The sequence below is a fragment of the Oncorhynchus gorbuscha genome, linkage group LG05, assembly GCF_021184085.1.
Source record: "Oncorhynchus gorbuscha isolate QuinsamMale2020 ecotype Even-year linkage group LG05, OgorEven_v1.0, whole genome shotgun sequence".
NCBI lineage: Eukaryota > Metazoa > Chordata > Actinopteri > Salmoniformes > Salmonidae > Oncorhynchus > Oncorhynchus gorbuscha.
Window position 1 is genome coordinate 59,753,373 of NC_060177.1, and position 20,511 is coordinate 59,773,883.

A 20,511-nucleotide genomic window follows, 5' to 3' on the forward strand; every position below is an offset into this window, starting at 1 on the left:
TAACTTTACTGCGCAGATGCAAACTCAGAGGAGCTCGAGTCCAGATTGTCGTGGCTAGAATGGATACAGTTTATGTCTTAACTGTTGTCCTACCCTAATTATCTTAAGCTGCTACGAAAGGTCAAATCTGACAAAAAAAATGTAGCCTATGCGCGGATGACAACACTATACACGTCAACTACTACAGTGAATGAAATCACTGCAACACTTAAAGAGCTGCAGTTAGTTTCAAAATGGGTGGGAGGAACAAGTTAGTCTTACATATTTCAAAAAGTAAAAGCATTGTATTTGGGACAAATTGTAAACTAAACCCTAAACCTCAACTAAATATTGTAATAAATCATGTGGAAATTGAGCAAGTTAAGGTTACTAAATTGCTTGTAGTAACCCTGGATTGTAAACTGTCATGGTCAAAACATATTGATACAACAGTAGCTAAGATGGGTAGAAGTCTGTCAATGATAAAAGGCTGCTCTGCCTTTTTAACAACACTATCAACAAGGCAGATCACACCTGGACTACTGTTCAGGCATGTGGTCAAGCGCCACAAGGAGGGACCTCAGAAAATTACAATTAGCTCAGAACAGGGCAGCACGGCTGGCCCTTAAATGTACACATTCATAATATGCATGTAAATCTTTCATGGCTCAAAGTGGAGGAAAGATTCACTTCTTGTTGACATGCTGAATGCACTGAGGTGTCTGTTTAAACTACTAACACACAGCTCGGACACCCATGCATACCCAACAAGACATGCCACTAGAGGTCTGTTCACAATCCCAAAGTCAAAAACAGACTATGGGACGCGCCCAGTACTGCTTAGAGCCATGGCTACACGGAACTCGATTCCACATCAGGCAACTGATGCAAGCAGTAGAATCAGATTTTTTTTAAATACACCTTATGTAACAGTGGGGACTGTGAAGAGACACACACACAGGCACAGACACACTTTCACATGATAAGACACGTATACATGGATGTGGTATTGTAAATATGTGGTAGTAGGATAGTGGCCTGAGGGAACACACTTAATGTGTTGTGAAAAGTGTTCTGAAATGTAATATTTTTAAATGTATATAACTGCGTTAATGTTGCTGTACCCCTTGGAAGCAGCTAATGGGGATCCTTAATGAATACAAATATTAATATCCTTTCTAATCAAAACCAATCCAAACCCCTTTTACTTGGCTTCTGCCAACAGAATATATAACTACTGTAGTACTACTGACATTTTTACCTCTATATGCAATGTTTCCCCCTTTGACTGTATTATGAAACTGAGTTTAAGTTGTTGACATGTTTTTTCTTATTTTTCCTTTTCCCTCATTACCATTTATAACTCATAACTATTTCTTATTTGCCATCCCCATGGACAATTAAGTGTCAACAACTCAGAATAGATGTTTTTGCTAGCTGTTGGTTTCTCATGATTTGGTAGTCCAGGTTCTTTGTCCACCACTTTTTTTCACGCCAACTGTCAAAACTGGTGTTGAAGCCTATTTTGATTAAACTAGGTAAGTCAGTTAAGAACTAATTCTTATTTTACAATGACAGCCTACCCCGGCCAACCCTGGGCCAATTGTGCGCCGCCGTATGGGACTCCTGATTCGGGACGGTTGTGATACAGCCCAGGACATCACGTCTCTAGAACTGAGATGCAGTGCCTTAGACCGCTGCGCCACTCAGGAGCCCTAGCAAGTGAAGGTATTTCTGTCAGCTGAGATAAAAAAAACACCTGTTGCTTGAAAACTGCAGGCGAAAAAACAGGGAAAACAACAAGCGAATCACACATACATAAGATACAAGACAATGAGATTTTTGCCACAGTTTAGGACTGTACCCTATTATGAACAACTTTTGTTTAATGCAACAAAAAAAAGAGAGACAGAGATTCACCAATTTAATAAGATTCAGTTTCAATAAAGGAAAAACAAACACATTTCCAATAAACATATGTGATTATATACAATATTTGCATCTTTACAAATCAATATCTTTCATACAAAACACAGCAACATAGATAATTTAATATATACAAGCATTTGCTGAAGTGCAAAGAACCCCTTGGGGTATAACATCTTAAAAATATATAGATTTTGCAATTTAAAAAAAAAATGTTAGGTAGTGAACACATCACATCCACTGCCTTCACATAACAGTAATAAAAGTTGTTGCCCTCAGAAAAATAAATGCAGCTTCATAGACTTGAGGACATTCGAGACAACATGGAGATGGGGTTATGGAGCATCACAAGGTAAAATGTGATAGTGTGTACAATCCTGGTTTGTGTCATCTTTATCTGTAGGAGAAAGCAATGAATGGAGAGTGTAATAGGTGGACTCCATTGTGCTCACAAGATACCTCCACTCCCCCCCTGTCACAGTTCAGGGCAAGGCCTAACTCCACATTGGTCAGCAGGGGGCCCACCCCCTTCCCCCAGAGATCAACATTGGTATCCTGCAGAGACCATGGTGATCCCGGCCTTTCTCGTGGGCCCCCACTTGAAAGCTCCCCCACTTTCCGCATGCCAACTAGGCTTGGCCCCCCTATGGCACCACCAGCTGCCTCCTGAAGACCTTGGAATAGGAACAGCAGATCAACTTGAAGCTCCAGAACGTTTTCCTTTGACAGCAAACTGTATCTGTGGAATAAAAAGGTGAAGAGTGGAGTCAGGACTGCAAAAATCGCTGAAGTTGGAGACTTATTTCCCTCACCAACTTTAAACATCTACTATCTGAGCAGCTAACCGATCGCTGCAGCTGTACATAGCCCACTTGTAAATAGCCCACCCAATTTACCTACCTCATCCCCATACTGTTTTTATTTATTTACTTTTCTGCTCTTTTGCACACCAGTATCTCTACACGGCACATGACCATCTGGTCATTTATCACCCCAGTGTTAATCTGCTAAATTGTAATTGTTCGCTCCTATGGCCTATTTATTGCCTACCTCCTCATGCCTTTTGCACACAATGTATATAGACTCTTTTTTTCCTACTGTGTTATTGACTTGTTTATTGTTTACTCCATGTGTAACTCTATGTTGTTGTCTGTTCACACTGCTATGCTTTATCTTGGCCAGGTCACAGTTGTAAATGAGAACTTGTTCTCAACTGGTTAAATAAAGGTGAAATAAAAAATAAAATAAAAAAGGACCACAGTACTTTTGCCTCATAATCACAACTTTCAGTTTCCATAGATATGGAATATAGTTATTAAAAAAGTTGAGGTAATACAGCTAAGTATGTGTATCATCATGTCAACTAGGACTCTTACCGTGTGGGAAGCTTGCGTTTTGCCATGTAGGAAAGGACAGGCTCAATGTTCAGGTGTTGAGGATTCAACACATAGAGATGAATCTCAGCTCTCATTACTGTCACTGACAGAACATCCTGACTGAGAAGGAACTCCATGTCTGTATCTAATGGGTGGGGGGGGGGGAAACATTATGTAAGGCCTACATGAAAGAAGTACCACTCAGAATGTGACAGTGGCCCCATTCCTCCTCACTAGAATTAATGTTATCTTCTATAAAACCTAAGTCTTAAAGGCACTTTGAATTTAGATTCTTTATTGTAGGTCTGTCTACACAGGCCTACTTATTTAGTCCAAGAGTAGGCACAATAAATGGCTGATAATCTACTTCAAATGACTGGATTTAGATTCCTACCTCCACTGATACGACCCTGAATCCCCTTGACGCCTCTGCAATGGAAATGTAATTGACAGCAACGATAGACCCGTCTGACAAAACGGAATAGCGGTTGCTCTGGATAGACTGCACGCCGTAAACCTCTTTGGGACATTGAAAGCACCCGAAGACGATGTTGCTGTGCCAAATCCATCGGGAGCGCGTTGGTTTCCATCCAAGGCACTGCCAACAGTGCGCAATGTTGCCGCTGTGTCGCCTCGCTCTCCCGTCGCCACCGTCTCAAGATATCTGTGTGTAAAGTCTTGTGTCCATCCTGAAAAGTGGATGACGTTGACAGTAACTCCTTAACCGCGCCACACTGTACTCCAATTAAATGAGTAGTCATAGATAGACACATTAAGGCAATCCAAAATAAGGCTGTAAAAGCCATGGTGGTGGGTTCGTAGTTGGAGTGCTCCACTAGAGTTGTACCAGCTCCGTCCAGTAGTACAGCGTTACTGAAAAGGACCGCTTATCTCCGTGGTTTAAGGGGTATGCCCTTACACTGACAATGGCCGGGCATTCTGCCTCTTAGAATTTTAATTCTGTTTCTCCACACCCTGTTTTTTTCGTGCCCCTAACCACCTAGTTGCACCCCACTGGCCCATAAAATGCGTTTGCATAATAAGGCACCCGGGAACACCTACTCCAGTCATTCAAATTCAGCTTCGCAACTAATGACCCTAATTACATTATATTTGGACCACCAAGAATGGTTTCATTTACAAGACAAACAAAAGGCACAGAAACCGAGATTACTTTCTATATGGATAGTGTTCGCACGTAGACAGTCCTGTATGTTATGAAGCTCCAAATGATCTTACATTTTATGTCAACTTACATTTTGTCATTGTTCCTCCACTTCACCCAAAACAATATAATTACCATGATAACAAGTGGGGTTGTTGTTCGTACTTGAGTGTTTATAAGATGCTGCGAGCGCCTCCATCTCTTGTTCCATTGAGCTACTATTCCTATTAATGATATGGCACTACAGGGACCAGTGCCCCCTGTAATTTAGAGTACAATGTGCAGCTCATTTAGACAATACAATTAAAGATAGAGTTAATATACTAATTCACCCATACATCAGTTGATATATTGTAAACAACCACATTAGAATTACATGCATTTGAAATAGTTTACCTGGAAGAAAAATTGCTTGCCATAAGACCGAGATGTATTGACAAAAATATTTTTTTCCAAGAATCACCCATTCATTTTTAGCAAACTGCAGTCTTTGCAAACAACCTCATCGAATATTATTGGAAAAGGACTGAAAATTGTCACATTGAGTGTATGCAATGGCTTTTGAGTTATCAACATAAACCCCATAAGGAAATCCAAGAGTACACAATAATTACATATCTGTAAATAAATACATATTTTTTTCTACATACACCATGTCATTTGTGGGTGGTGGTGGTGAACGATTTAGTGGCAGCCGAGAGGATTAGTGATTAGGAAACCCAGCAGCCATGTCCTAAAGTTTGTACATTGAGTATTTGTTACACAAAACCACTTGTGTTCTGTACAAGATCATGTGGTGTGTTGGAATTTCATAGTGCAAAATGTCTGCAGTCTTGACAAAGATCATGGCCCTCTGCACATTAACACAAAACATTGTAGAACTTGATCATCATTCTTGTAAATAGTTTATTTAACCAGCTAAGTCATTGAGAACACATTCGGTTATACAATAATGACCTGACCAAGATAGGACTAGAACCATGCAGCAAAGCGAACAAGATAAAGCAAACATTTCTTAAACATTTCTTAAAAAGGTAAATACATACAACTTCCTATAATTCTTTACAAAGTGCTTATATTAATTTGCAAAAAGGTTCAGTGTAAGTACAGTGTTGGAAATGAATTTAAAGAGAATCATATTCAGAGCAGTGACTGAGTAGAGAGTGAGTGCTGAGTAGTGCTGGTGGAACTCTCCTTGCCGTGGTCAGTCAGAGCAGGTTTACCCCATGTTTCATTAATCTGTGTCGGGCCTTGCTGGGCAGAGAGAAAGCGCTGTCCTGGTGGTTAGGAATGCCAGAGTTTCTCACTGCTCCGCCTTTCTGCAGGAAGTACGTCTCCTGGGCCACATTGCGGGTCCCGTACACAGCTGCACCAGCGCTCCTGTGGTATAAACATTGTGTCTAAACATTATACATACAACTCAATGCCAAAACACTCAAAGATAATACAAACTGCATAATGATGGCCTCCGTTCCACTTCCCCCCATTATCAGCCTTGAGGAGTAATGAATGGTGAGAGCCCCCTCCGTCACTGCTGGTCATACTGACCTGACAATAGCCTCCTGCAGAGCTTCAGTGTGAGAGAAATGCGAGTGGAGCAGCGATGTGGCTCTCACAAAGGAACACTCCTGGGCTCCCCCTGGCCTGCCAGACAGGTTGGCTGCAGGGACACACAGCAGTCTCTCGTTACAAATACCACACAAACATGAACGGCAATCAACCACGCAATAAAAAAGCCTGAGATCGTGTACAGGGTCCTAGTTGCTCAAATGTACTCCAAAATACCCATCAGCTAACACAAAGTTCACACAAAACACCACAGTCCCACAAAATGCCCCAAAACATCCCAATCAGCTACTGCAAAGCACTGAGCTTTCTACTCACTCTAGCAGTAAGGTGAACACTGGGAAACTGAAAGACATGGTTCCATAGACAGAAATGGACAAAGAGAGAGGCAAAAGGTAAGAGTCAGGCAAAGGTGGAAAAAATAAGTATAGAATATACAGAGCGCTGAGAATATTCAAGCCTCACTTGTGAGGGTGTTCTGTATACAGTCAAAGTGTGCAAAGGTGTACGGTCCATGTGGGCCGGGAGCCCCCAGAGCAGTGGTCCTCAGATGTGCCTCCAGTCCGTTCAAAGATGCCAGGCTGCTGTGATACTGAGCAAACCACAGGGTGAGAGTAGACTAAATAACAAACTGCTGTAATAACATGTGGGGCAATAGTATATTTAAGAAATAAGACACGGGGGGGGGGGGGATATAGCCAATATACCACGGCTAAAGGCTGTTCTTAAACACGACGCAACGTGGAGTGCCTGGATACAGCCCTTAGCCAGTATATTGGCCATATACCACAAACCTCCAAAGTACCTTATTGCCATTATAAACTGGTTACCAATGTAATTAGAGCAGTAAAAATACATGTTTTGTCATACCCGTGGTGTATGTATATATGGTCTGGCTATACCCGTGGTATATGGCTGCCAGCCAATCAGCATTCAGGGCTTGAACCACCCAGTTTATACATTTCATGTTCTAACTTTTGAACACAGGTGGTGGTCCAGAAGGCAGAAACTATTGTGAAACACTCATGCATGAACAAACATTCATATCCCTCCCATATTCCCCAAAAGTTCCTCACCACTTCCTCCGTGGCTGCAGTGTTGCTGTGGAAGTCTGGCTCCACCAGTAGGGCCAGTACGAGCCCTCTCACCCTGTGCTGGTACAACGACATGGGGAGCAGAGGGGCCTCTGTAGAGTTCTCACCGGGCGAAGGGGAGTAGGGGGGCACATCACAAGTATCAGCCTGCAGTAAACCTTTACTCCCCTGTCCTTCCTTCTCCTTAAACACCTTCACATTTCCCATCCTCTGACTGCCAGGCTCTGGGGACTCCTGACCTCTGAACCGGAGGGCTCCAGCTCTCTCTCCACTCAGTACAATACTACCTCCATTCTGTCCATTGATGTGATGCAGGTCCTTGTTTTGCATTGACCTGCCTCCTGCAAGACCCGATTCATCTCTCCCACCATCTATGCTGTTATAACTGTGGTCGTACGAACTTCCTGTGACACTCTCCTCCACCTCATGGTACAGCTTTCCATTGGACAAGTTATGACCAGAGGTCTCTGGAGCGACCTTGATTGGTGAAGGGCTGAGAGGGTCAGGAGTGTGAAATGAAGGACTTGGGCTAAATAGCGACTCATCAGGTATAGTTGACTGGGGAGTGGAGGGATAATGGAAGGATAGTGGCACGTAGTGGGTGGGGTCTGGGTCAAGCGGATCAGTGGTTGGTGTGTCAGATAGAGTTCTTGACAGGAGGCGGGACTTCCTAGGTCGGTTTGATTCCTTTGGAGTAGATTGGGTAGATTTGGATCTGCAGGACAGAGACAGGCTCAACAATGTATCCTTATATCAGTGTGGCAACCATTCAAAACGTGTCTAACCCCCACTTTCACTTGGCTTTGAGCTTACTGTATCAGGACGGAACACACAACTCACTCTAGTTAGAGTGTTTACCAGAAAAGGATATCATTTATACAGTGGAGGGGGGTTTCTTTCAGAGGTGGGTGAAGTACCTGGATTCTCTGTCCACAGGAGCGGAGCGGAGATACTGTAGTTCAGTGGCGGTCAGGAACACAGTGGTGGAGGTCACTGGGCTAGATAGAGGAGTGCTGCCAGAAGAGCTGGAGGAACTCAGTCCATTGGGTCTCTGTTCCTAGAGCAATGTAGAAGTATAAGCAAAAATGTATGGCACGGCCTGTAACTAAAACGGCCGAATTTGGGAAGAAAAAATTAATAGTATAACTTGGCGCAGGAAGAAATGGCAGCAGTTTTACGGGCGCCCAACCAACTGTGCTATTACGTGTTTTTTCCCGCGTTATTTTTAACTTATTTTGTACATGTTTCTGCAACGTATCGTACGGTAAAAAATAACTTCAGGATATCAGGACAGGGTTCACTCACCTCGGATTAGACAAAGATTTTTTTCTTCAACAAGCAGGACGCACAGGACATACTCCGAACACCCGACAAGCCAACATCCCAGTTATTGGCAAGAGGAAGAGACGAAGGTATAGAGGACACAGAGCGGTGTGCCTCGTGAGGATCCGCAGAAGGTGAGTTGGAAAGCTGCTGTTACCGTCAATATTACTCGCAAACGTGAAATCACTGGACAATAAATTAGACGAGGTACGATCACGAATATCCTACCAACGGGACAGCAAAAACTGTAATATTCTTATGTTTCACGGAATCGTGGCTGAATGATGACATGGATATTCTGCTAGCGGGATATATGCTGCACCGGCAAGATAGAACAGCACACTAAGACGGGGGGGGGGGGGGGGGGGGGGGTCTGTGCATATCTGTTAACAACAGCTGGTGCACGAAATGGAAGGAAGTCTCAAGTATTTTGTGATACAATGCATCCCACACTATTTGCCTAGAGTTTTCAGCTATACTTTTCGTGGCTGTTTATTTACCACCACAGACAGATGCTGGCACCAAAGGCCGTACTCAATCAGCTGTATAAGGAAATAAGCAAACAGGAAATCGCTCACCCAGAGGCGGAGCTCCTAGTGGCCGGAGAATTTAATGCAGGGAAACTTAAATCAGTTCTACCTAATTTCTATCAACATGTTAAATGTGCAACCAGGGGGGATATTTTTTTCTAGATCACCTGTATTCCACACACAGAGATGCGTACAAAGCTCTCCCTCGCCCTCCAATTGGTAAATCCGACCACAATTCTATCCTGATTCCTGCGTACAAGCAAAAATTAAAGCAGGAAGCACCAGTGACTAGGTCTACAAAAAAGTGGTCAGATGATGCAGATGCTAAACTACAGGACTGTTTGTTTTGCTATCACAGACTGGAACATGTTCCAGGATTCTTCCAATGGTATTGAGGAGTACACCACATCAGTCACTGGCTTTATCAATAAGTGCATCGGGGACGTTGTCCCCAACAGTGACTGTACATACATACCCCAACCAGAAGCCATGGATAACATGCAACATTCGGACTGAGCTAAAGGGTAGATCTGCCGCTTTCAAGGTGCGGGACTCTAACCCGGAAGCTTATAAGAAATCCTGCTATGCCCTGCGACGAACCATCAAACAGGCAAAGCGTCAATACAGGACTAAGATTGAATCATACTACACCGGCTCCGACGCTCAACTTATGTGGCAGGGCTTGCAAACTATTACAGACTACAAAGGGGAAGCACAGCCACGAGCTGCCAAGTGACACGAGCCCACTAGACGAGCTAAATCACTTTTATGCTCGCTTCGAGGCAAGAAACACTAAGGCATGCATGAGAGCATCAGCTGTTCCGAACGACTGTGTGATCACGCTCTCCATAGCAAACGTGAGAAAGACCTTTAAACAGGTCAACATACATAAGGCTGCAGGGCCAGAAGGATTTCCAGGACGTGTGCTCCGGGGGGGCATGTGCTGAACCACTGGCACTGACTGAGTCTGTAAAACCAACATGTTTCAAGCAGACCAACATAGTCCCTGTGCCCAAGAACACGAAGGCAACCTGCCTAAATGACTACTGACCCGTAGCACTCATGTCCGTAGGCATGAAGTGAAAGGCTGGTAATGGCACACATCAACATAATATTATCCCAGAAACCCTAGACCCACTCCAATTTGCATACCGCCAAAACAGATCCACGGATGATGCAATCTCTATTGCACTCCACACTGCCCTTTCCCACCTGGACAAAAGGAACACCTACGTGAGAATGCTACTCATTGACTACAGCTCAGCGTTCAACACCATAATACCCTCAAAGCTCATCACTAAGCTAAAGATCCTGGAGCTAAACACCTCCATCTGCAACTGGATCCTGGACCAACTGACGGGCCGCCCCCAGGTGGTAAGGGTAGGATAGACTCACATCTGCCACGCTAATCCTCAACACTAGAGCCCCTCAGGGGTGCGTGCTCAATCCCCTCCTGTAGTCCCTGTTCACCCACAACTGCACGGCCAGGCACGACTCAAACACCATCATTAAGTTTGTAGACGACACAACAGTGGTGGGCCTGATCACCAACAACGACGAGACAGCCTATAGGGAGGAGGTCAGAGACCTGGCCGGGTGGTGCCAGAATAACAACCTATCCCTCAACGTAACCAAGACTAAGGAGATGATTGTGGAGTACAGGAAAAGGAGGACTGAGCACGCCCCCATTCTCATGGACAGGGCTGTAGTGGAGCAGGTTGAGAGCTTGAAGGTGTCCACATCACCAACAAACTAGAATTGTCCAAATACACCAAGACAGTCGTGAGTAGAGGGCACAACAGTCTATTCCCCCTCAAAAAACTAAAAAGATTTGGCATGGGCCCTCAGATCCTCAAAAGGTTCTACAGCTGCAACATCGAGAGCATCCTGACTGGTTGCATCACTGCCTGTTATTGCAACTGCTCGGCCTCCGACCGCAAGGCACTACAGATGGTAGTGCGAACGGCCCAGCACATCACTAGGGCTAAGCTGCCTGCCATCCAGGACCTCTACACCAGGTGGTGTCAGTGGAAGGCCCTAAAAACTGTCTAAGACCCCACCCATAGACTTTTCTCTCTACTACCGCATGGCAAACAGTACCGGAGTGCCAAGTCTAGGACCAAAAGGCTTCTCAACAGTTTTTACCCCCAAGCCATAAGACTCGCTACTGTATAAAGCCTCGCTACTGTTATTTTTCACTGTCTTTTTACTGTTGGTTTAATTCTTTACTTACCTATTGTTCACCTAATGCCTTTCCCCCAAAAAAATTGCACTGTTGGTTAGAGCCTGTAAGTATGCATTTCACTGTAAGGTCTACACCGGTTGTATTCGGCGCACGTGACAAATACATTTTGATTTGCATTAAGATATTGATGAATAATACAACAACCCAACAAATTAAGACGATCACAAGATAAAATAGAAATCTCAAATGAGAGAAGCACCTAAATTATCAGCAATTGTCATATACCTGCTTGTATGTTTCCATTTCATGAACCATGACTTTCACTGTGAGATCAGGAGGCATCTGTGTGCTGACAACCCTGTGGAGCAAAGACAGGTTTATATACACACAGTTTGTGTCTGGTTCTAATCTGTGGTTAACTACTCCAGCACTTTGCTGCAGCAAAGGTCAGACAGTTTACCTCCCACAGTAGAGTACACAACCAGCTAACACAAGGGGGCAGCGTTGACAGGCCTGCAGAATGAGGGCAGCCTTGAGTAGGAGAAGTGGGTCAATCTGAGAATCAAAACAAGGAGATAATTGCCAGGCTAGGAGTAAATCAACTTAAAAGATCAATGAAATAGATAGTAATTGTAACAGCGCTTTACATAAATAAAATAAGGAATCGTATAATATTACCTGAGGTAGCAAACCCTATCGACATCATGCCCAACAGACGACTTATTACTTACATGTGTAGAGTCAATGGTGCTCAAGACACTGAAGATGTGGTGGAGTTCAGTGGCACCTCCTTGTAAGTGGGAGAGGTACTGGGTCCATCGAACAGCTAAATCTTCTTGACTGTAGATCTAAATGCAAGGCATTAGCAAAAAACAAAGCACATCTATGTGAAGTGAGGACATGATATGGATATGACAGATTCCTGTACAGAGCTAAGATAAGTGTTAGTGATGTGCTGTTCACAAACTAATCGTTTATTTTTTAGCGCCTCTTTTTACTGACTGGAGAGTCAGGATTAGTTTTTCCTGAGATTCATTCATTGGAGTCTTTCATTTGATCAGCTGGCCGCAATGAGTCCTACAACAAGACCGATACATGCTCCTCTTGAGATGTGATCCGACCACCATATATAGGCATACGCAAAAGGAAAATAGATCATGCTGTAGGCAGCATAGAGAACAAAATGTTTATTATAACTGATAATTGATCGAATTCATTCTTGCACCATGCAATGAATTGATTGAACGTTACGAAGGACATAGCTTTATAGAACCAACACTCGAAAACTAATAGTTTGGAGGGCTGCAGTTCGAACGATATTGTGCTTATCAGCCATACGGCAGTCAAGCAATGCTTTCCGCCAAGAGTAGTTCAGAATCTAGTCCGGTTGCGGCCACAAGTAGACCTGTTTTCAAACATTTGAAAAAAATAATCGTATTTTTATTCCTAGCAATCAACAAATGTACATTGTTTAAAACCTCTTTAGGATCAGACACTTTTTTTTCTAAATTTTCTCCTAAAATGACATACCCAAATCTAACTGCCTGTAGCTCAGGACCTGAAGCAAAGATATGCATATTCTTGACACCATTTGAACGAAAACACTGAAGTTTGTAGAAATGTGAAATGAATGTAGGAGAATAAGACATTAGATCTTGTTAAAGAGAATACAAAGAAAAGAAATGTGCAATCTTTTTTTAGTTCCATCATCTTTGAAATGCAAGAGAAAGGCCAATATGTAATATTCCAGGTTAGGTGTAATTTCGATTTTGGCCACTAGATGGAGGCAGTGTATGTGCAAAGTTTTAGACTCTTCAATGAACCATTGCATTCTGTTCAAAATGTTGTATAAAGACTGCCCAAATGTGCATAATTGGTTTATTAATACATTTTGAAGTTCATAACCGTGCACTCCCCTCAAACAATCGCATGGTATTCTTTCACTGTAATAGGTACAGTAAATTGGACAGTGCAGTTAGCTTAAAGTTCTTGTTAATCTTTCTGCCAATACAGGATATGTCTGTGTCCTGGGAAATGTCTTGTTCCTTACAACCTCATGCTAATCACATTAGCCTACGTTAGCTCAACCGATCCCTTAGAGGTTAAAGCACACTTTTACATGTTTGTCACAAATGACAGCTCCAATAAGCATACTATGGTGAACCACATGCAGGGCCGGCTCTAGCCTTCTAGGGGCCCTAAGCGAGATTGGGTTGTGGGAGACTCCCGACCTTGCGGAAAAAATGTTAGTGGACCCCCTCCTAAACTGTGATTATTTTAGTTAAAGTTAATTTACTGCAATTCTACATATTTTGTAATGATTTGTGCAATGTTAATATGATATCGGAGTGAGAATGACTAACAAATCAATAGGGGGGGCGGCGCTGGAGGTCACATCTCATTCACCAGAGGGCACGCAGGATCCCTACCAGTGAAAGAAACGGAAAACTCATGATTCTACAAGCCTCTCGTTCACATGTCTTCAGGGCCGGTTCCAGGCATAAGCAACATAAGAGGTCGCTTAGGGCCACCGTGTGAACCTGCCCTGATGACATGTGAACGAGAGGCTTGACTCAGTTTATCTTTCCCTGGTAGGGGTCCTGCGTGCTCTGGGCATTACAGACTCAAATGAACAAAATTAGTCTTAAGATTGGTTCTTTTGACTGAACAAATTGAAAAGACCAGTCAGTAAAAATACGCAAACTTCCCATCACTATGAAGTGTTAGAGATGACTGTACCTGGTAGCTCTGGCGGATAGGGCCGTTATAGAAACTAAAGAGATTTATCAGCTGATCCAGGAAGTCACATATACTGACGTCTGGTATTTCCACTGAACAGCTTAAGGCCTGAGGGAGGGCAACATGGATAGTTATTATGACATATACACAGGGGATTGAGACAAAAACAAAAACTGGTTTAGGGGACGAACTGTCTCATTACAGTAGTCTATCCATCAGATATCGGTGAATGTTTCAATAAGATAAATCAGGTTTTGCTCAAACATCTGAAGATATGTTATAGACTTAGTGCATAGTTGTCATATGACAATGATCTGGTGTGGTTCCAGGCTATGGTGCAAATAACCTCGGGCGGAAGTGTCGTAACGAGATTATGGCTTAACTCACCCACAAAAAGTTGTCTTTCATGCGGATGGCGAACTTGCTCCGCCGTAGCCTGAGCAGACGTACAGGGGAGGAGGAGAGCTCAGAGACACAGCGGCTCACGCCTGCCAGCTGTCCACACAGCAGCTCCTGCTTATCCAGAGGTGTCTGGAAGAAATAAAAGGCAAATAACCATCATTCAATGGACTCATCCAATTGGTAGGGGAGCATTACTGCAATCAAGTAATCATTCTTAATTCACAGTATCAATAATCTCATTGAGGGAACACATACAAACTTGACATCCCTACCTCTTCAGGATAGAAGTAGCAGATGCCAGCTCTTGTAGGGTCACCCTCACCCTTGACCTTTGATCCATCATACAGGAAGAAGTTAATGCATCTGCAAATCACCAAGAAATCTGATTGAGTGAAAATAACCAAACTAACATTAGAAAACCAAGTAAGGACTATTGAATAGCAGAAAACAATGGCTAGGAATTCAATAGAACAATAAAACCTCAGATCAGAGGTGACAGTCCCACCTTCTTGAGTCAGGCACAATGATCTCAGCCATAGCTGCCATCGATTGTTCTGTCCTCACCTTTATAAAGACCGTGATTAATAAAACAAGTGCATTCATTACGTGAATGTTATATCCTAGCTAGGTACAATGCAGATAACTAGGCCTATTGTTTTTCATTTTGATAGGACATGCCTTCGCTATTGAACCAACTGGTGGCAATTACCGACTGCATGATTAAAAATCGTAAGACCACACATTGAACAGAATTGCCCAAAGTACTTCTACTAGCATGTAACGTTAATTTCACAAATCAAGTTGTCTCGCGGACTACCAGCTGGCTGGCATTTAGCTTACCAAATTCGTCAAGCCGCTTCCAAATGATGTTGACGCAGTCTTCCTCCAGGTCCTTCAAGGTAATACATGTAAAGTCGCCATCTCAGTCGAACAATACCTTCAAATTTCCTAACTTTACCAAACTTCACTCCTTTGTTTCAGACCATTTAACAGACTCAATTTAAAACAGAGTAACTAACATTAGCACTCGCTTGCTAGAGGAATGCGAGTCACAAGAAGTTAGTCATGTGAAAGAAGGGGAAGCAAATAGTGTCAAACAGTGCGTTGCTCTGAAACACGAATTTCTAAACTCCTTTCGTAACTCCAAACATAGCAGACTTATTTGGTAGAGAAAGAGACATAAGAAACCACTTGATAGTGTACACGAGTTAATAATGACAAACACATTTTGGTAATATTTATTTTAGTTAAGTTTAAGCACACATTGTGTTAAATGGTCCAGAAAGGTTTTACTATCATTGAATCCCTTGTGACAAGTATGTATAGTTAAACATAATGGAATAGAGGAGCGTAAACTGTTTGAAGAGCGTGGTCTAGTAACAGAGTAAAGAATTGAGGGAAGACTCTGGTCCCAGTGTATGAGGTAATCTGGAAGAAGAGTGATCATTCTTCGCGTCCTTCATAGCCATCAGGGAGGGCATTTACTTCAGGGTTGTGGAACAGGCTCTTGTTGCCATCACCCCATGGGAAACGCTGGTGAGAGACAAGAGTTAAGTTAACATAATGACAAATTCAACTAACAGGGGGCACATTAAAATGTGTAAATACTCTAGACAAAATTACAGCGACTATAATACCCAAAACTATACGATCAGAGGTGTTTTGCAACAACTGGATGCATTTAGTATTTTGCCATAAAACATTTGAAAACTTGAATCAGACCTTGCTGCGAATGCGAAGGTGGCTGTAAGGTACGAACTCAGGTTCCACATGGTGTGCAGCATGTTGCTGCATCTTCAGGTACATGTTCAACATGCACACTGCAACCCCCGGAAGGGCAACTACAAAGGAGAGGATCTTCCATGTTCTGGCTGGAGAAGAAACAAGAACACATTTAATTTGATGAGTAACACTGAAGCAAAGGCTTTATTTACACTTAAGCAATACATTTGTAAGTCGCTTTGGATAAAAGCGTCTGCTAAATGGCATATATTATTATTATTATTATTATTATTTGATCTTTATTTTCAGCAACATAATTAAAATCACAACTACCAACATAATTAAATCACAATGGATTCATTTTTGAATGAAGCAGCTGCCTGTTAGCTGTTGAGTCAGTGGAGAAATTAGCTAGCTATGTTGTGCTAAATGGCCATGTGAACCGTTTAGCTAACATTAGCTAGAAAGTAAACTGGCAGTATTGGAAATTGGAGTGAAATAAATGTTTTATTTGTCATTTATTGCTAGGTAGCCATATTGGTAAAGCATTGTGCTGCACTTACCACCCAAATTTCATATGAAATGTGTGTGACTGCCTGGCTCAGTTTAGTTATCTAGCTAAAGTTAACTTGCCAATGAGCATGTGCACAGTATCAAACTGAACACAACTAAAAAATACATCTTTTTTTTTCTATATGCAGATTTCCTTAGTTATAATTCTGATGAAATGGGGGATGGATTATACCGGGAAAAGTGCCCTCTAATTGCTCTTGTGACTTCTCTGGCTTTGTACTCTCCGATTGGCTCAAAGTCAAGTTCTCGGCCACTGACAAGCATTGTGATTCAACAAGTAGAAAACGTCATGTTCGTTGGCACCAGGTCGATACGCAGTAGGGTCGTCTTGTTCTAGAAAGAGAAGGAACGGCCTCCTACTGCGCTAAGTACCTGACAGCAATGTTCCCTCTGACTTCCGGGGGAGCTACACACATGCGACTGCCATGCATAAGAAATATCAGCCCACACAGAGAAGCACGAGATTGCACTTCAGTTTTCCCCTTTAGTTAACAACGTTTCCCTTCGAATTAATGCAATATTAGCTACTTTCAATATAACATACCAAAACAAAAACAAACTATGCAAAGGATTGTCTCGTATTCAGAGTGTAAGGATTCTATTGCATTTTTTTTTTTTTAACCTTTTATTTAACTAGGCAAGTCAGTTAAGAACACATTCTTATTTTCAATGACGGCCTGGGAACTGTGGGTTAACTGCCAGTTCAGGGGCAGAACGACAGATTTGTACCTTGTCCAGCTCGGGGATTTGAACTCGCAACCTTCCGGTTACTAGTCCAACGCTCTAACCACTAGGCTACGCTGCCACCCCAAAAAGGCATGACTCAGGCCCATATTCTATACAGACTGGTGAGCCATAACCAATCAGAGCTGCAGTATCCATGCGTCACCGTAAGGATGGGGCCAGGTGTGACACTTAGCATTCAGGCCAAAGAGTTTAATCTTGGTTTCATCAGACCAGAGAATCTTGTTTCTCATGGTCTGAGAGTCCTTTAGGTGCCTTTTGGCAAACTCCAAGTGGTCTGTCATGTGTCTTTTACTGAGGAGTGGCTTCCATCTGGCCACTACCATAAAGGCCTGATTGGTGGAGTGCTGCAGAGATGGTTGTCCTTCTGGAAGGTTTTCCACACAGGAACTCTGGAGCTATGTCAGTGACCATTGGGATCTTGGTCACCTCCCTGGGCTAAGGCCCTTCTCCCGATTGCTCAGTTTTGCCAGGCCGGCCATCTCTAGGAAGAGAGTCTTGGTGGTTCCAAAGTTCTTCCATTTAAGAATGGAGGCCACTTATCTTGGGGACCTTCAATGCTGCAGACATTTTTTGGTGCCCTTCCCCAGATCTGTGCCTCGACACAATCCTGTCTCGGAGCTCTACTGACAATTCCTTCGACCTCATGGCTTGGTTTTTGCTATGAAATGCACTGTCAACAGTGGGACTTTATATAGCCCGGTGTGCCCCTATCAAAATAATTTCCAATCAATTGAACCTACCACAGGTGGATTCCAATCAAATTGTAGAAATATCAAGGATGATCAATTTGAGTATCATAGCGAAGGCTCTGAATACTTTTTATTTATACATTTGCAAAAATGTCTAAACCTGTTTTCGCTTTGCCATTATGGGGTAGCATGTGTGATTTAAATAAAACATTTCTCAATTGTAGAATAAGGCTGTAATATAACATTTTGAAAAAGGGAAGGTGTTTGAATACTTTCCGAGTGCAATTTATCCATATAGTCAAATTTCATAACCCAATACATCCGTTCATAAGCACAGAGCTCTGACATATCGGTGCATGTTTCTCATAACTTGAGGATTTTACATTTTATGGTCTTTGTCTTCAAAGTTGTTTCTGCCAGTCGCAAAAAGCTAAGTTAGCATGACGAGCTGAATTAAAATGTAAGGTATAGAAAATAAAAAGCTTGGTATACACTCAAGTGCTCAGTTGACATCTCAGTTGATTTACTCAACCTAAAGCTGGCCATCCTACAAGTGTAAAAAAACGCAATGTAACTATGATTGGTCAGAATGCAATGTTCCATCTAAGATGCGTGCGGGCAGTCTTTTAAAATGATAAACTTGGATTAGCTAACAACGTGCCATTGGAACACAGGAGTGATGGTTGCTGATAATGGGCCTCTGTACGCCTATGTAGATATTACATAAATAAAAACATTTAAAAACGTTTTCAGCTACAATAGTCATTTCAAACATTAACAATGTCTTCACTGTATTTCTGATCAATTTGATGTCATTTTAAAATTAAATATTTGTTTTTCTTTCAAAAACAAGTACATTTCAAAGCGACCCCAAACTATTGAACTGTAGTGTATACCCCCCTTCCCCCAAAAAAGTCGATTGAGCCATTTCAGCCACACCTTGTTGCTGACAGTTGTATATCAAAATAATCGAGGACACAGCCATGCAATCTCCATAGACAAACATTGGCAGTAGAATGGCCTTACTGAAGAGCTCAGTCACTTTCAACGTGGTACCGTCATAGGATGCCACCGTTTCAACAAGTTAGTAAATAATTTCTGCCCAGCTAGAGCTGCCCCGGTCAACTGTAAGTGCTGTTATTGTGAAGCCCACAACAGGGACGCTGAGTGCTAAAGCATGTAAACATCATCTCTCCACTCACAACAGAGTTCCAAACTGCCTCTGGAAGCAACATCAGCACAAGAACTGTTCGTCTGGAGCTTCATTAAATGGGTTTCCATGGCCGAACAACCGCACACAAGCCTAAGATCTCCAGCCGCAATGCCAAGCGTTGGCTGGAGGGGTGTAACGCTCGCCACCATTGATCTCTGGAGTGATAAATCACACTTCACCATCTGGCAGTCTGATGGACAAATATGTGTTTGGTGGATGGCACGAGAACGCTACCTGCCCAAATGCAGTGACAACTGTAAAGTTGGCATGAGGAATAATGGTCTGGGGCTGTTTTTCATTGTTTGGGCTAGGCCCCTTAGCGTTAAGATTTCCCTTCACTGGAACTACAACATACAATAACATTCTAGACACTTCTGTGCTTCCAACTTTGTAGCAACAGTTTGGGAAAGGCCCTTTCCTGTTTCAGCATGACAATTGCCCTGTGCACAAACGAGGTCCATACAGAAATGTGTCAATCAGTGTGGAAGAACTGCATAGAGCCCTGAACTCAACCCCATCAAACACTTTTGGGATGAATTGGAAAGCCGACTGCGAGCCAGGCCTAATCACCCAACATCTGTGCCCTACCTCACTAATGCTTGTGGTTGAATGGAAGGAAGTCCCAGCAGCAATATTCCAAAATCTAGTGGAAAGCCTTCCCAGAAGAGTGGAGGCAGATATAGCAGCAACGGGGGGGACCAACTCCATATTAAGGTCCATGATTGTGGAATGAGATGTTCGATGAGCAGGTGTCATACTTTAGGTTATGTAGTGTTGCTAGCCATCTGGCTAGTATAGGTGGGACTTGAATTGCCAACAACTCCTGTGTATGTGGTTGATTTGCCAACAACTCCTGTGTATGTGGTTGATTTGCCAACAACTCCCGATTTGCCAAGTTCATGTAGCTAACGTTAACTTAGCTAGTTACATTAGTAAAATGCTCTGTTATGCTGCCTCACGCTAACGTTACGTTGGCTAACGAGCAAGGTCACTACGTTATCATGTCCTTCAAACAACTGTTTATGTCTTGTCATTACTAAATCGTTTAATTTGAGAAATGTTTGTGTGGGCTTACCTGTTTGCTCCCCATGACTATGGGCCGCTGAGGCAGAGAGTTGACGGGTCTGGATTATTGAGGACCGTAGGAGAGCTTGCGAAATTCTTCCAAAAGACACCATTTTCGCAGTCTCTCTGACCGATCAGATGAACGGAAGTGATGTAGGGGGAAACGTGCTCTTCTAATGGGGCTCCACGGTAGACGCGTACCCAAGGTAGCTGTCAC

The 20,511-nt window shown here is 42.9% G+C and overlaps 3 protein-coding genes across 4 annotated transcripts; all 3 read right to left on the bottom strand.

Annotated features, from left to right (window-relative positions):
• Positions 1-1,890: 1,890 nt before the first annotated feature.
• si:ch211-170d8.2 (uncharacterized protein LOC571755 homolog) lies at positions 1,891-4,412 on the bottom strand. Its single transcript, XM_046348609.1, has 3 exons — positions 3,676-4,412; positions 3,282-3,426; positions 1,891-2,644 (listed from the first exon to the last, which is right to left on the bottom strand). The coding sequence occupies exons 1-3, from the start codon at positions 4,085-4,087 to the stop codon at positions 2,299-2,301; spliced, it is 903 nt and encodes a 300-aa protein (XP_046204565.1). The 5' UTR covers positions 4,088-4,412; the 3' UTR covers positions 1,891-2,298.
• A 929-nt stretch (positions 4,413-5,341) lies between these two features.
• Positions 5,342-15,361, bottom strand: hps4 (HPS4 biogenesis of lysosomal organelles complex 3 subunit 2). 2 transcript variants are annotated; one of them, XM_046350464.1, is made up of 13 exons: positions 15,126-15,361; positions 14,791-14,849; positions 14,558-14,648; positions 14,271-14,414; positions 13,884-13,991; positions 11,876-11,992; positions 11,605-11,699; positions 11,430-11,502; positions 8,024-8,157; positions 7,089-7,821; positions 6,478-6,604; positions 5,995-6,106; positions 5,342-5,826 (listed from the first exon to the last, which is right to left on the bottom strand). In XM_046350464.1, the coding sequence occupies exons 2-13, from the start codon at positions 14,829-14,831 to the stop codon at positions 5,655-5,657; spliced, it is 1,947 nt and encodes a 648-aa protein (XP_046206420.1). In that variant the 5' UTR covers positions 14,832-14,849; positions 15,126-15,361; the 3' UTR covers positions 5,342-5,654. The 2 variants fall into 2 exon arrangements, with proteins under 2 accessions (XP_046206420.1, XP_046206419.1); XM_046350463.1 differs by having other exon boundaries at positions 8,024-8,163.
• Positions 15,362-15,511: 150 nt separating this feature from the next.
• LOC124036205 (cytochrome c oxidase subunit 6A, mitochondrial) lies at positions 15,512-20,463 on the bottom strand. Its single transcript, XM_046350468.1, has 3 exons — positions 20,305-20,463; positions 16,008-16,156; positions 15,512-15,818 (listed from the first exon to the last, which is right to left on the bottom strand). Exons 1-3 carry the CDS (start codon positions 20,405-20,407, stop codon positions 15,729-15,731), a joined length of 342 nt encoding a protein of 113 aa, XP_046206424.1. The 5' UTR covers positions 20,408-20,463; the 3' UTR covers positions 15,512-15,728.
• Between the last annotated feature and the right edge of the window lie 48 nt (positions 20,464-20,511).